A 16,977-nucleotide genomic window follows, 5' to 3' on the forward strand; every position below is an offset into this window, starting at 1 on the left:
ACAACTCAGAACATGTGATGAAGTTCCAACAGAGCACTACTGCATCTTTATTACTACAAACATATCTTGTATCATTCGGGAATTCCTGTTCCTATCTAACTCTTAACTTCCCAGAAACCTTGAAAAACAGCGTAGACCAATCAGTTCATTCCTTTTTACAATATAAATGAAAAAATGTGAGCTGACCAGCTGTCGAAATCGCTGATCAGCTCATGACAAGGACACGATAACAAAGATAGTGGTTTCTTTGGTGCATTTCAGCTAAAGTGAAGTGAAGGCTTTTCTAATGTGTTTTTACACCTTGTGTGTTCGATTTTAAAACCTGTTATGTGTTTGAAAAACTGAGATATAAACCACTAAAACCATAACAGCTCATATTTTGTTATGTAAGAACTTGCACCATAAATGAAAAAAAGAACAACATACATAGAGTTGCACATATATGCTGAAATTGTAATGCTGAAAAACTAAAGGAACACATAAAGGCTATTCAGAAGATAGCAAAGAAAATACCTTCAACATCTACAAAAAGGGGAGTTAATCAAATTTGGTTGCGTTAGGTCTTCATCAACTCCCTGGCTTTTTATAAATTATGGCATCTCTCAAGTCATATTTTCCAAAATGGGAGACTCTGTTCAAATTTGTGCCACGTTAATGACAAGGTAAATCATCTGGTCATTATATATACATGCAAGATTAATTCATAATTTTATTTTATCTTTTTTAATTCTCCAGTGGAATGAATGACATATATCTCAATACAATAATGTCAGCCACCTCAATATGAGAACTTCACATCCATCTTTATTCATTACTACCCCCAGTTACTCCACTGGGCATTTTATTTGTATTGTGACATAATCGGGAAATTATCTACCTACTGGGTAAATGATCTACTGGGTAAATGAAGCTGCAGCATCACCCTTTTGTAAATCTGAAGCCGTACCATATGCAGCGTCATCACCTGTTAAGCCAGGCTGCCACATGTATATAAAAGAAAAGATTCCCCACATTCTGCACATATATTCCAACAGAACATAAACAAGTGTCACTCAAATCCTGTTGCATTAATTCAGTAACACAGCCGCATCTCAAGCTACGCTATGCAGACACTTTGTCAGCACTGATGGAGATTTGCTGACGTCAACATGCTGAATAATTGAAGCAGCTCTTTGAACAATTCAGATGGTTTCACGACTTGGGGGAACCTCCTACACTTTAGACTGAGTAATTAACTTTCATTTGTAGAAATAAATTAAATGATGGAATTAATACTAAGGTAATGTACCATGTAAATGCACCAATTTTTACACCGTTCATCCAAAGTATAGGAAACAATATACTTTGTCATAACTAGTTTCATTCATAAGTAGTGCACTGTTCAGCTAGTGTTTAGAAGCAACCAATTTCCTGATCCACTCTGACACTGTAAAACACATGAAATGAGTAAAATGGGAGTGTGATACATTCACCTAAAATGAATGCCAGCAGTATGTCACTTGGTCTTAATTCCCATTTAATCACTGGAGAGAGACGCCGACGTGTTCTTGATATCCAGCTGGCGTACATAAATTGAATTTTTCCACCGAGACTCGGAAGGTTTCGTCCAGAGCTTTACATTTTGTAGATGTGTTTAAACCCACCAGTCTCCAACCCGCAGTACAAAACACTCAGATCAAGACTCACTAATTTGGTGAAATGTTTCGTTTGCTTTTAATGTGGTTTCGCCTGATATTTACCTTTGCTACGTGGTTTTTATTGTTGTTAACGGAACATAATGAACCTTGTACTAGAGCCTTTTTCTTTCCATAATGAGGCTTACGTAATGAGGTGTGCAACAGACAGAAGTTTGTTGCTTTGCCTGCTAATGATTCCCTCACATACATTCCTTCCACCTACCTGTCGAGGCTTTCAGTCTTGTACAGGAATCTGCTATATTCATCCAGCAGAGAGGCATGTGTTTGTAGGATAATAATGTTGTAGATCACCACTGCAGTCAACATTATAATCATCTTCAGCACATAGTTTATCCTCAGAAACACCGAGCAAGAGATCAGGCCCAGGATGCAACTGTAAATTAAATACTGAACAGCACAGAGGGTTTGACGGACAGAGATAATGAAAATAAATTAAGCAAGAAATAGGGAAACAATGACCATTATTCTCATAAAAATTGATTTGTACACACTTACAGGGAGGTAATAATTGTTTTTGCCAGAGAAGTGTATAAGCTGCCCAGCAGGGTAAAGCAGAGTTTCATTAGAGGAGTTGTAAAGCAAAACTGGAGGTGATAGGTCGTCTTCCAAAAAGAACTAGATGAAAATCAAACATTAAAACATATCATTGCTTCCTTGCAAAAGTGAAAAAACAACAACAAACAAACAGACAATAAAACAGTTCATCTGTGTGCTTTTCTCGTCAGTATGTGTATAAGAAGAAAAAGCCAGAATTAAGACTCGCAGGACGAAAATACAATCTTGTTAGAGGCCAATTGTGACAACCATTCAATGATGTCCATTAATGGGAACCTGCAGGATAAAACAAGGATTGCTGTCCCACTGAGCAAAGGGTAGATAATTTGGTTCATCCGCCCTGAGCGTCTGACCCGTGTCGGACGCAAAACACGATTATAATCTCTGGAATCGATTTGTGTGAAGGTCTAACCCCGGGTCTTGACACCATGCTTTATCACACAGCCAGCCCCGTCTCAAGCCTCAGGCTGCAGCTCCCTCCTTCATCTCAGCCTTTACGTATTTGTCTCTAGTCTCCATAACAATAAAACACAATCGGACACACCTATAAATTAATGAGTAATGAACAATAAACTTGCTAAATATTGCCTTCTTATCAGTGTTGGGAAATAAGATCGATGTGGATAGGAGGATTGAAAATATAGTAACATATATATTTTATAGTAACAAAATATAGTATATATATATATATATATATATATATATATATATATATATATATATATATATATATATATATATATATATATATATATATATATATATATATATATATTAAAGGGAAATGTGCTTTTTTTTAAAAAAAAAGCTTTAACAACAAAATCTGTTTCTTTAAATCATGCATAAAACATTAATTCCATTCTGCTCTAATATTATTTGCACAAATAATCACCCAAAAAAAGAGCGATGTTTTTTAAGACCGATGCTTCATAGGGTGTGAAGTCTACAAGGTGTAACTTCTTTGTTAGAGCAGTACCTGCACATAAAAGCTTACCATGTTGATGACTGCCATTATGAGTATTAGAGCAGTGGTTGTCATGGTGAGAGTGATGCGAGGCCAAGGCTTGTTGGCAATAATAACCGATGACCTCAGCAGCCACATCCAAGAAGTAGATGCACTTTTATTGCAGTGCTGTAGGCACAGACAAATACAAGACGGGACCAAGGTTGGCACGCTACAGGACTTTACAGCCAAGAACAGAAGACCCCCATGCATCAATGCTTAAAGCACAGATCAAACACAACTTGTAGTTTTAAAAGTTAAATAGTGCAAGCTATACATGTGGATGAGAAAAACAACACACTACAGTGTTATTTACTGGTTCAAGTGTGAAATATGTTACAATTCTTTGAACTGAATCTGACGTAAATGCTTCAGCAGCACCAATCCAAACATTTTAAGAGACCCATAGCTTATGAAGGCTTTTCAAGTAATTCTAGCCTGCATCCTTTTTCAAGAGAAGTGGAAACTGTGGCACAAAATTAGCATATGCGATTCCACTGTGAAACAAAATCAAAATCAGCAAATAGTTATATGAATATCAACAGAATTCCCTCCTCTCTTTTTTTTTTTTTTTTTTTTGACCAGACTGTTTGTATGTGAGAAAGCTTTTTTTGGGAGAAATTTCAACACTTCTTACTGCTACAGCCACTTTATAGCTTTCACTGAACAGCCATAACGGTTTTATTGTGTCTATATAATGTTTATTGCTAAGATTTTTAACCATGGAATGAAACCATGTGTTTCCATCTTTTACAATCAATTGATTTACTTTTTTTAACAACACTGTGAACGTCAGCTTAGTGTGATTTATTGTGGAACAGTGAGAAACCTTTTTTTCCTAAGTTTGAGTAGTTCAAGGATATATATCACATTCCAGCATGCTAATAACTGCACAAAGCATTACGTGCCAGACTAGTAATAACTTAAAATGTAGACCAGGTAGATGGCTTTTTGATTTCAGTGCTAAATTACACACAAAAAAGCCATAACATTAAAACCATGTTCCCAATAGTGTGTTGGTCCCTTTTTTGCTGCCAAATTAAGAATACAGATCCAAATAAAAGAAAGGACTAAAGAAGCGTGATCATGGCCTCGTGGTGAACGCATATCAAAATAACATACACATTAAATGAAAAGAGCCAAGGTTTCCTGACAGAACATTGTCAAAAAAAATCACACCATGGAAAAGTCCAGATTTATCCAGCAAAATAATTGCATCTTAACATCTGCCAGCTGAACTTTCTGCCAGTCACATCATGTGAAAGAAATACGACTCATCATACGAGGTCACCTTCTCCTGTCGCTCTTTGAGCCAGTTCTGGTGCCCAGTCATGGCTAACAGTTGTTAGCATGGCCGCCCCCCTACTGCAGGCTTAAATGCAACAACCTGAAATGCACTGTATATTCTGGCACCTTTCTACTAGCATCAAACCTTTGCACAACTTTATCTTTTTTTGAACCATCTTTGATTGGCGTTGATGACTGCAAATAGAGAACAACCCCATGGAGATATTCCAACCCAACAATTTGGGCCTGTCAAACTTGCTCAATTCTTCGGCTCGTACAATTGTAACTACTTAAGAGACAAACGATGTACTTCACCTCACCTTTCATTAATAATAATACTATGGCTGCCCACTTTAAGAATTGCAGCTTTTCCCTTTAATGGTCAACCTATGACTGTGTTCAATAAAGAAGAAAAACAGCAGGCGAGCACCATGTCAGTGTAAATTAGCTGTACTTGAAAAGACATGAAAACCAGAAATTCTGAACTAAAAAAAGCATTTACACAAACCATTCTGCAGATCTGGTACAAGGCACAATACACTTGTAAACTAAAATATGGATTTTCTAAAATTATTATTATTATTATTATTTGCAAATACATGCAATGTTGGATTACAAGAATTAGTCTATTTAGAAGTTTACATCTGAAATTAACACATTTTATATATGACAGAAAATGTATCCTGGAAATTTGCCCACTATTGAACGATGTGTTGCTAACCACACATAGTGAAGGACCGCTTCTATTTGGCATCTCTTGAGAATCAAGGCTGAGAAACGGGTGCTAAAAACCTTAACATAAAATCCTACAAAGTCCTTAAATAACCTTACAAAAGCATAGGAGTGTTCCACAAAAACAGATATCCCAGAGGAAAACCTCGCGAAGAAACATTGAATAACTGAATAATAATAATAATAATAATAATAATAATAATAATAATAATAATAATAATAATAATAATAATAATAATAATAATAATAATAATGAAACAAATGTTGCAAGGTTTAACTTTTGATATTGAGAGCTGCTGTGTTAGTTTCAGGCAATATTCAAAAGGACCAGAATTCAGAGCTAAAAAACAAGACATGCAGAAACAGGGGGAACATCATTTGTAAGCCTAGAGTAGCTTAAATTTTACATTACCTTTTGATTTTTTTAAACCATTTTTTTTTTCTTCCAGCATTCTCATCCTGGTCTTGCAGACGTTTTTGCAGTATCAGTAAAAAGTGTCAAATAGATTTTTATCGTACTAAATTTTCTCCTCGACTTTTTCAATCTTATCTTCTCGTACATTTGCCCTGCCCTGTTAAAAAATAATATTTGATTCTGCTGCATCATCTTAGACACAGCATGCAGACGGGCCACATCTTACAAAATATTTTGCTGTACAGACCTCTGTCTATTAATTCAACCCTCTGGAAATACCCTCACTGCCACCACCCCGAAGAACAAGTCATGATTTTTCATTTTTCATCAATACTTTTAACAAACCAACATTATTAATATCATTATTTATGCAATTCCCACATGAAAACTTTTGCCTAATTCTCCAAACTAAGATTTATTCAGCTTCTGGGGATCATAAGTAAAAGTGTTGACTGTTCATAGTCACGCCACATAACTCTGCTGCAATGGCAAAAACTTGTTTCCTATAATTATTTTGATGATACTAGGAGGGAAAAAAACAAGGACTATCATGCAAGAATAACGGCTCATACAAATACACAAAAAGCATCCACACTGGTTTTGAATCCGAGCAACAACTCACTGTTTTCTCCAGCTCAACTGAGTAAAGACAACAATGGTTGGCTACAGGCTCAGATCGTCCTGCGTTTAAATTCCAAAGGAAATAGTGAAACATGATTGTGACTGATGTCCAGAAACCATTTTTACACCTCAAAGACTGAGACTGCCGGAAACTGAACCGGATAATAGAGAATGATGACTGGAAACCATTAAAGAATAGTCACTTACTGGCACTAACATAAACCAGGGAGTAGCACAGTTTTATTGACTATTTCCATAGTTATTAAAGATCAATGCTATTAGAAGATATGATTCTTCTTCTAACAAGCAAGGTTTTTTTCCTCTTCAGCGCTTTGTGGGCATGTCATGTCACGTTTGTTTTAACTGAACAGAAAAGTGACGTCACTCACCAATAGGTGTCCAATGAAACATATGAAGATTATCAAGGAGAGGGTGAGGAAGGCCATTCCAAATGATATTCCTAAAACAGCCGTTCTGAACAGGAAAAATACAGAAATTAGCTCTGCAATGACTTAGACTAATAAACGTTACGTAACAAATTAAAGGTCACTCACTTTGGCAGAACCAAGATCTGCACAACAAAAATGCAGAAAAAGATCAAACAAGCGCAGGTGACGTAGTATTTAAAGGCAGGCAAGGTTGTTGCTCTGTACTAAAAAGACAACAGAAAGCAAAATTAAAAACTCATGGTGTCAACTATTGTTTATCTTTTTGAGCAGCTTTTCAACTGTGTACTCAGATATCATTTTTAAGCTAAATGCAGGCAAGTGTAACAAAAAGGGACATTTTTTGATGCATTATGTAATTGATTTCTCCCAGGCAGGGGCAGATCCCTGTTTACCTCTTTCTCCAAGGATCTGTTGTGAAAAAACAGTGATATTCTTTGAATGTCCTCAGACTTGAGCCACTGTCTAGGAAAAACAAAGCCACACAAAATGCAGTTAGGCATAAAAAATAACTGGACAGAACAGAAAAGAGCCTAAAAGTACATTTTCATATAATTGATCCTTAAAAAAATTAGTGCACATGCTATATTCAGAGTTCGTTCACATTTTTCAGTTCAAATTTTAATTTCTTTCTTTACTTGACATTTTTTTCTTCTTCATATTCTGGACATTTGAAAACACAGCATTAGCTTTGAAAGAATGCTGGATGCATATCTGTGCAAGTACATCTTATAAAAGTTTTAGTATTGTAGAAAGGTTCCATGTTTTTTGTCACTCATTTCAGAATCAGAGACAAATCAGCATCACTTTGGCAGCGTAGTCAGGTGCCAAGTCTTTTCTGTGGCACTACAGCGGCCTCTGTACACCTGCTCTGCCACCTGGTGCCACAGGACAGCCACTAAGTCCTGCTGAAAAATAAAATCAGTATCTCTATAAAGGCTGTCTGGAGAAGGAAGCATTACATTCTCTAAAGTTTCCTGGTAGATGGCTGCACTGACTGTGAACTTTAGGGATAACGGAGAATATCAGCAAGAGCGGATGACATGGCACCTCAACTGGCCAAGTGTCAAACTGAAGCTCAGATATGGGAAATCTAAAGTAGAGGATGTCACTTAAAAACAGTACACATGACTAAAACACATACTGATCAAGCCCTGTAATATGATAAAAGCAAAGTCCATACTCTTTTAGAAGGTGTAGCAACCCTGGATATAACTCTGAAAAGAACATTTTACGATTATAAAGTGTTCAATGAAAGTAGGGTTTTCAAAAATACTTACTTTTGTGAATTTATTCCATCAAACGTCCTGATCATCCGTTCATTGAATTCCTCTTCAAACCGTTTCTTCTGAGATTTTGTCCTGTACAGGGAAACAGGAAGTTCCAGGAAGAAAATATATTTTAAGCCATCACCGTCTGTAACACCAAGGCCTTTCATGAAAATGTAGTCAACTGGCAACTTAGCATAAATATTTATCTGAATAAAGCGTGGCTTATACCGTTCCGATCTCCTCTGGAAATTATACTGCCCCTTCGGCACGTCCTTAAAACAAAGCAAGAGAGGGACAGGATAGGTTGGCATCAACAAATGTACCGCTCATCATAATAGAATTAGATTAGAAATAAAAAAAAGAAATACACACAGAGGTGCTAATCTTGCCATTCTCATTTGTCATGCTGTCTCTGTGGTGCAGGTTAGCAAAGGGCTTGGCTGCTCCCCACGACTCCAGGTACCGAGTCATCCTGACTGAGGCTCTCATTTTAGCTCCATCCAGTGTGTGTCTGGGCCGATAATAATGCTGCGGACTCCAACGCTCCACCTGAACATGCATGGAAGTAATGGGATTTTAAAGCATTTTCATGGCTGCCTTGTATTACAATCATTTAGTGGAAGTCCTGTACCTTTGGGTTGATAACAAGATAAGTGATGACACCATGTTCCTTTAGGTAAGGGTCTCTCTCTTGTCCATCTCCATCCTCAACCTTATAAGCACCATTTAGGTGTTCCAGCGTCACTGATGTGATGTGAACACGCCTAGCAACGAATTGATGAGTCATTTATTGATGGTAATATTTAATAATAATAGGACTATTGCAACAGAGAGAATTTGACCTATTACAGCAATCAAACTGTAAAGCCATAAGTTTATGAAACATTTACCACAGCAAGGTTTCATTTTTTACTCACCCTGGTACACCTCCTGCCTCCATATGATTGGCCAGTGTAACGTCATGTGACCAAACATCATACTGCCATTTTTGAAGTCCAATAACGCCACACAGCACATTTCCTGAATGTACGCCCACACGCATGTTGATGTCGACACCTGTAGCATCCCGTACTTTTCTGTATTGCATCAGAGATTTGTATTTAATTAGGTAAATCAAAATGTATGCTCTGTTTCGCTGTTCAAAAATATTTTTCTCATAAACCTATTTCTTTAACTTTAAAATGTAGAAAACACAACTCCCCGCATACATGTGCACACAAACGGAGAAATCTACATATAAGTAGTAAAAAGCTAATTTATATATACTGACTAAAATGCAATGAAGTTTATATTTTGCTAAAATTCAGAGAATTTCTCCATATAACTTATTGTGTCTATAAAAGTTAGTCTTATAGTTAACTTTGTTACTGAGTGAGTAATAACATGGACTAAAACAAAAACAGAAAATTCTTTGAAATACTCCTTTATAATACATTTATTACAAACGGCCATTTTAATATCAATTGCTGCACAAGTTCCCATCGCTGAGAAACAAAACTGCTACTGCTGGACGTTTAAAACTCCGGCAATGTGGCAAGTATGTCTTGAGACGAGCCTTTACAACCATCGTTAGCTGAAAAGGTAAAGACCTCGTAGACAAGGTACAGCCAAAATAGTGCTGTACTTTTGCCTGTTCATCTATGAGAAAGATGAACAGGAAAAGGTAAAACATACCAATAACCCCTTATGCTAGCCATTGTAGCACTATAACCCCACGGAAACCTCAAAAACTAACACTTTGAAAGATACAAAGATAGACAAATAGTAAAAAAGAGAGAATAAACAAGGTGGTAAATATTATTATATCTGCCACTTACTTGATAGCTTCACACATGTCCAGACCCATTTTCACACAGTTTTTAGCGTGGTTTGGCAAGGACTCCGGGAGGCCAGAGACACAGTAGTAACAGTCGCCAAGAATTTTGATTCGCATACATTCATTTTCCTGCATGTAGAAACACACAGAGAAGTTACTTAAAAGCGGTTTTTAGTAACTTCTTAAAACCGCTTTTAAGAAGTGGTTTTAAGAAACCACTTTGGATATGTGAGAGCAGGTTAATTGACATATAACTTATTGGTTTGAATATGAGCTTTGTTATTTAGCCTGCAGCAAAGTTGCCCAATCAGCGACGGTTAGGACGAATAAAAATATTGACCAGGATCTAAGAAGGGCTTTTTACCTTTGCAATTTGATCAAATTTGCCAAACAGCTCATTCAGCATGTGCACCAGTTCTCCCGGTGAGCAGTCACTAGCCAGACGTGTGAATCCAACAATATCTGCATAAAGGATGCTAAAAGGGCAAAAGAAATAATTCATTTTAAGTAATTTATGTTTCCCAGGAGGCAACATTGTTTTTCCCATGAGCTAATTCAGATCCCCATTTGGACAAACACTGTCACAACAACCATTTAGTCTTCTACAGATTTCGTCTGTTTTTTTTTCCTTATTGAGACAATTACATGTTTCTGATCAAGCTAATGCCAATATCAGGCAAAAATTATCTAAGGAAATACAAAATAAACAGCTGTTAAATATTTCATTTATTGAAAGAAAAACCTAGATTTAGTCATGTTATCTTTGTATGACAAAACTTGCTTGATCATTTGAAACATACTGTCAAAATAACAAAAAAGCCCTTTTTCTAACAGCGCCATACAAATAGTAAGACCATCTACATGCCTGACATTAGTGTGCCTCTGGACGTAGAGGTTGTGAAAGTTGTTTGTGTTCTCAATCTGGCCAAAGTTCGGTCCCTTCAGCCTCTGAATGATCTCAGCTTTCATTACACGAGCAATGTGAGCTGGCAGTAGAGACAAAAGAAGACGTTCCTGAAGAGAGTAACACAAAAAGTACACAGAATGCACGAGTATTATTATAAAGTCGAAACAAAAACCAATTACAACATGCTATTATGACGTTTGGCATGCCAAAAACCCACTTCAGCATTACAAATTTCTTCACTGCCCTCTGTTTTGACTTAACCAACAAGAACTTCAGAAAACCGCAGCTTTTCACTGGCTCCTTTCAAAGACTCTTCTGGACATATAAGATTTTTAAAGCGAAGCTAAAATGCATGAATGGGTCTAAAAGCTAATGCAACCCTGACTGATGCTAATCTTTCCTCTGCTCTATTTATACGGCTCTGGTGGTTGTACGAGTAGTGGCTGCTGGCAAACTTTGCACAGAGTTTCGGGTTTATGAGGAATTCACACAGTGTCGCCTGGAATTTTCAGACAAAATGTATGCACTTACTATACTGCAATGCACTTTGGTTAAAAGCCTCCTGCAAACGGAATATATTATGAGTGCAGCAAGCGCTTAAAAGGAAAAAGAAAAAAAAAAAAACTGCCTCTACACAAATACTACCATCTGTCATAAACAAAGCCGCGGCCAGCACTCCAGGGCCACTGCAAAACGCTTCAGCTGTGGAAGTCATGCCCAAAGTCAGTCCTCGAGGGCTGGTGTCCTACATATGTTAGTACTTTTCCTGGTTCATCACAGCTAAATGGTGGGTTAACAACAAGCCTCTGCAGAACTTTGACATGCTGATTCCTCGCTAATCAAGGAGTATTAATTACCTGTTGTCTCTTTTCAAACTCCAGTTTAATAGGGGACTTGATGCAGTTGCAGGTGTCTTGGTAGGTCTGCTTCAGTGCCAACTCCATCAGATGCTTGTGGTACGCCCCAGCCATGTTCCCACAAACAAAAATAATAACATTGGCTAAAATCTGTGGAGACATACAGACAGAGAGGCAAAGCTAAATATCAATTTCACAAAACTATGCTCAATTCAAAAAGTCTAAAAAGTCTTACGTTACACAATTTTGGAAAAGTGAAAGTTTTGGATTTGTTGAAGAGTCGTAGTTCACTTTTAAATATGGATAAATGCACTGATAAGGACAAACAATAAGGCTGGTCTGAAGGTCTGCTGGCCATATTTGATTGGAGAGAGACTCTGAACTCACTAGCAGGGGTGTCAAACTCCAGTCCTCAAGGGCCAGTGTCCCGCAGTTCTTAGATGTGCCACAGGTACAAAAAACACTGGAATCAAATGGCTTCATCACCTCCTCCTTGTGTAGATCAGTTCTCCAGAGCCTTGCTAATGACCTAATTATTCTAGTCAGGTGGTGCAGCAGAGGCACATCTAAAAGTTGTCGAGGACTGGAGTTAGACAGCTGTGCACTAAAGGGACTACATAAAAAGCATCAGCCTTACAAAATTCTTCTGATTTTGCCTTTTCTTCCAGATCTAAATATTTAAAATCACTACACAAACTATCATTAGAATGATGCAATGTGTAAAAACAGAAGAGAATGGGAATTTTAATTTATTTTTTACATTTTAAATGATTTTCCTAATCAAGGGAAAAAAGACAACTATGCAAATGAATCTGTCTCTATGAAATGGGATGACAACCTTTGAAACAAGAGATGCACCTTTGTGGAAGGTGTACAGCCTGTTACATCCTGTGTAAAGCTAACACAATATTGGAAAAAAAACAACTAAATTGAAATGTGATGATGGTACTCTGGTGGCTTGTGGTTGCTTTACTGATTCAGAACCTGGACACCTTGTTATAAACGATGAAACAATGAATTTTTTCTACTCTCTAGCAGAAAAAAAGAAGAGCAGAGCAAACAGTTATTAGGTATGGGGGTGTAATTGTGGATTATTAATTTTGCCACATAGGGCCTGGTTAACTCAGTCAGTGTTTTTCCCTTAATATATAAACTCCTCATTCAAAACTGCTTTTTGTATGTGCTCTGGATATCTTAGTCTAATATTAAAATTAGTTTGATGGATAACTGGACTTTTCCTTTTAGGTACCAACCTTTATTTGCAGCTGATTATGTAACAAACATAAAAGAAATCTATCCTGATCCTGGTTGTACATACAGAATGTGAGGTGTCTTAATATGTGGAATAAAGAATGAACAGTTTAAGAAATAAAATCCAATACATGTAAAATCAGATTACTTAATCTTTAATCATAAAAAATAAAGAACAGTATGTGACACCAATAATTAAAACATGTTCAGTTGCCACAAGATCACAGCAGAAGATGTGCATCTTGGAAAGAGTTTAGATATAAAATTTCAGTATATTATTATGAATAATGATGGAGGTTTAGTCATACTGTTATGCTTTATATCATTGTAATGCAAGTTGTGCAATAGATATATCATTGTTAGCACTGGTAAAGTGCCGTAGGAAGCTGGTGCAATCTCAATTTTGACAAGATGGGCCATTTAATATTCTACATCCTGGGTTATATAGTAAATGTAAGAGTATTTAAATTGACTGTGGGAAAAAAATGGGCCATTAGCAGTGGCAGACTATCGTATCCTCAGATCTTCTGTTGGTTGACAGGAAAAAGGGATCAATGTAATAGTTTTTCAACCTTAATGGCTCCTGGTCAGTAAAGAATCGTGCTGGATCATGAAAAGCAGCTGCCCGTGATACACAGACAGGATTCTTACTGTACTTAATTAATTTCTTCCCTAAAACCTCAACATTTAGGGATCAATCAATCCATCCATCCACTGCTAGATAAAGGTAATATTTCAGCAGTACAATGACCGCATCAAAAGGTTGGCCTTAGGAAAAATCTGTATGTCCAGAACATCTCTGGCTTAAATTATTGTTGTATCATTCTGTCTCTGTATAGCAATATTTGAATGAACTGTAAAGAATGTCATGCATTTTCCAATATGCAGATATGGATGACATTTAAATAAGTATTATATTTACTGCTTGTCAACAGATATTACAAATAATAACAGTCCTTTTGAAATGCTCGGAAAATAGTCAAGCCTGCACATAAACAACACTTATATCCATATTTCAACAATGTTTGTTCCAGAATGTTTTTTCCCCCCACAAGAACATATTGAAAGCCTATGTTCCTCTCTAGCTATCAGTTCTGCGTTTCTAGTGTGAGCTTCAAGACCGAGCTATTCATCTGAACAGACCACTGAAGCCCAAAGGCTGCTGGTAACTAAATATCAAAAATTCAATCTAAGACTGATTGTAGCTCAGATGTCTGTTGAACATAGACTCTTCACAGGGGTATATGGTGATCCACCTGCGCCACTGTTTTCCACCAAGTCAAGAGACCCAGCACCCACAATGACCTGGCAACCTCACAAACATCCTATTGCAACATCACCCAACACCAAGCAAGAGAGATCCCTCCAGGGCTGCAGCACACTGGGTAAGTACCTGCCTGCTGCAGTCGCAGGAACTCAGAAGGATCAAGGAAACAAGGGCACACCGCCATCCCTCCTGGCGAGGACGCACCAGGCAGTTAGGAATGTTGTACTGGATGACTGAGAATCGTCACTCTAAAGTTTACAATTATAACAAACTTCAAACACATTTCATCAACTGATGCTTCCATATTTTAGGCAACTTGCTTCAGAAGCACAGCATATGAGAGGAGAACAAGCTCCAGCTGGGCATGCAACCCAGGCTTCCACTCTGAAATGGGATTAATATAAGACAAAACGCACAGAAATAGTTTCAAATTATTAGATTTGAAATAAAGTCACTCGACACTTTAAGCAAACACATGAGGGAGTTAGTGCGTTACTTTGCTCACAGATCAATGTGTTCTGCATTCACTTTAAAGACCTGATGTGACATACACTCATTAAAGCAATAGTTTCATATAGAAATCATTGAAAGTAAAACTAATTTTTATTCACACATGCTCTGTGGCAGGTAAAACATAAAATATTTAATAGCCTTTACCACTAAAGTGTCTGTCAGATGCAGTTTAACCAGTAAACGTTGTAAAGAATCATGGATAGTTTTACCACTCAGTCGTTAACACAATATGCAAATGATACATTTTCTTGTCCAACAACAGAGGTTATGACGCTAAAAGAAAAATTTAATGAACTTCAGCAGCAACCATACTAGAAATATTAGGAGGTATTTTACACCACTTTGTTTTAATCAGTTTGAATAAAATTCTGATTTTGTTATGTTATCATATACAGCACACTCTGTCTGTGTCTATATTTGCCTCAGTCATCTCTTCTAAAGAACAAAACCGAATGGTGATGTTTTAAATTAGTCTGGGTTAAAATTCAGTTCAGCAGTGAAAATTATCAAAACACTAGTCTTTCATAAGGTCTTCCAAAGTTGTTCTATGAGCTTTTCCTGTTTTGCCATCAATTACGAGGAATCGCCATGCCTGGCCCGTAAGAGCATATCATACAGCAAACCCTTAAACATGAGGAGAGTGAACAAGAGCAGAACACAAGCAGAACTATATGGTCTATCTAAGAACATTTATTAGATAATTACCTGAAAGTCATGTCCATAAGCAACCGGATAAAATAAAACCAACAAAGACCAGAGAGACCTTCAGCTCTACAAGTAAATGTTAACCAGGCTTCTGGTAAACAAATATAAAACATTTTACTCAAAACTGATTCTCTCTTAAGTTGTCTGTTGTGAATAAACAACACTCAATTTGTAGAAAACATTGCATTTTGCACTCGTGCAGAATGTATGAAGACATCTAGCCACAAGCAGCACAATCATAGAATGACTACTGGAGAGATTATTTACTTTATGATCATATTTTAGATCAAATCCATATTTTTAAAAGGGTATCACATGAGAACAATTAAAGAAATACTAAATGAATAAGCAGTGCTTTACATCATAAATGAATTAGTTTGTACATTTAAGTTTCGGGCATAAAGACTTAACTAAGAGACATTCACCTCTATTAAATGCCCTGGTTCATCAAACCTCCAATTAGAAAAGAGTGTAAAGTTTAATGGACCTGACAAAGAGGAGATGTCAGCATGATTGTTTTTTTTTTTTTTTTTTTTACTTAATAGGTCTTTGGAAATGTATTTGCAGACTAATACAACATTTAAAGTGTGGACATTTAATGAAAAACTTCTAGTGTATCAACTTTGAAATTTTACAAAATGTAGTTTATTCTTTTATCTCAGAGACTCACAAAACAAACAAAAAGAAACACAACTCAACACATCAGACAGTTAAATTATCAGCGCCTCCAAACTATTTACAAAGCAGCAGCAGCAAAAAAAAAAAAAAAATTCAATCAAAAAAATCTGGATTTTTCCACAATTAGCTTTCTAGAAAACAAAATAACTTTATCATCTCTACTTTTAGCTTTTTGCAAGGGCTTCATGCCAAAGTTGATATTCTTTTATGTTTTTAGCAATATGATTCGATTGTCATATTGCCAAATTCTGGCAATATGTTTTTTTTTATCTCATTGAATAATAAAAAGAATGCAGGAAGACATTTTAACAAGTTTGAACAAAATCAGGACAGCACAGACTTTAAGATTACCTGAAATACAACTACAAAACAATAAAGTCAAATATTAAATTAAGTACAGAAAAATATTTTTTGTTTGTTTTAGGACCAGTTGCCAAATAGCTAAAGAAATTATATAAATTTTAAACCTCAAGATAAATGACAAAACATTGGCTTTACAAACATGCAGTTTGGATTATTTAGCATTTGATGTACATTAATATTTATGGATAACCAGTTTATGAACATATAAATACAAGCCTTACTAAATCGACAACTATACAATCAACAACAAAAACAAAATTTACACTGTTTCTTTGACTCAAATCCTTGATTTAACCGCACACCTACTTCTTGCTGTTTTTGTGTTTCATAGAAATGTTGTAATTCACAGAAAATTACAATGTCTTTGTTCTGCATGGTAATCTTAAATTACTTGAAATGTGGTACGCACTGCCCTGACAAATCCTTTCCATGTCTGATCATTTTCCACTATCCTCCAGCACGTCTATAAGCTTCCCGAATATTGAACACACAAGAGGCAATACTGTGTGGAAGAAGTCGACCTTTAAATTGAGCTAAAAAAAGTTGGGTTTTTTTCTGTTTCTTGCCATGCTAAATTTAGCTTAAAGGTCATA

At 36.4% G+C, this 16,977-nt stretch overlaps 1 protein-coding gene across 2 annotated transcripts in view; it reads right to left on the reverse strand.

Moving 5' to 3' along the window:
- Positions 1 to 16,977, reverse strand: part of adcy2a (adenylate cyclase 2a) — a 36,294-nt gene that overhangs the window by 7,780 nt on the left and 11,537 nt on the right. The window contains exons 4-18 of one of the 2 annotated variants that reach the window (XM_044117194.1): positions 11,608 to 11,757; positions 10,709 to 10,857; positions 10,208 to 10,319; positions 9,845 to 9,972; positions 8,945 to 9,103; positions 8,659 to 8,791; positions 8,400 to 8,576; positions 8,256 to 8,299; positions 8,037 to 8,117; positions 7,152 to 7,221; positions 6,865 to 6,962; positions 6,700 to 6,784; positions 3,247 to 3,384; positions 2,193 to 2,231; positions 1,900 to 2,084 (exon numbers count right to left, since the gene is read on the reverse strand). In XM_044117194.1, the coding sequence (XP_043973129.1) occupies positions 1,900 to 2,084; positions 2,193 to 2,231; positions 3,247 to 3,384; positions 6,700 to 6,784; positions 6,865 to 6,962; positions 7,152 to 7,221; positions 8,037 to 8,117; positions 8,256 to 8,299; positions 8,400 to 8,576; positions 8,659 to 8,791; positions 8,945 to 9,103; positions 9,845 to 9,972; positions 10,208 to 10,319; positions 10,709 to 10,857; positions 11,608 to 11,757 (1,748 nt within the window). Of the gene's footprint in view, positions 1 to 1,899; positions 2,085 to 2,192; positions 2,313 to 3,246; positions 3,385 to 6,699; positions 6,785 to 6,864; positions 6,963 to 7,151; positions 7,222 to 8,036; positions 8,118 to 8,255; positions 8,300 to 8,399; positions 8,577 to 8,658; positions 8,792 to 8,944; positions 9,104 to 9,844; positions 9,973 to 10,207; positions 10,320 to 10,708; positions 10,858 to 11,607; positions 11,758 to 16,977 lie in introns of both variants that reach the window. The other variant, XM_044117193.1, reaches the window with a different exon arrangement.

This window comes from Gambusia affinis, linkage group LG05 (genome assembly GCF_019740435.1).
Source record: "Gambusia affinis linkage group LG05, SWU_Gaff_1.0, whole genome shotgun sequence".
Taxonomy (NCBI): domain Eukaryota; kingdom Metazoa; phylum Chordata; class Actinopteri; order Cyprinodontiformes; family Poeciliidae; genus Gambusia; species Gambusia affinis.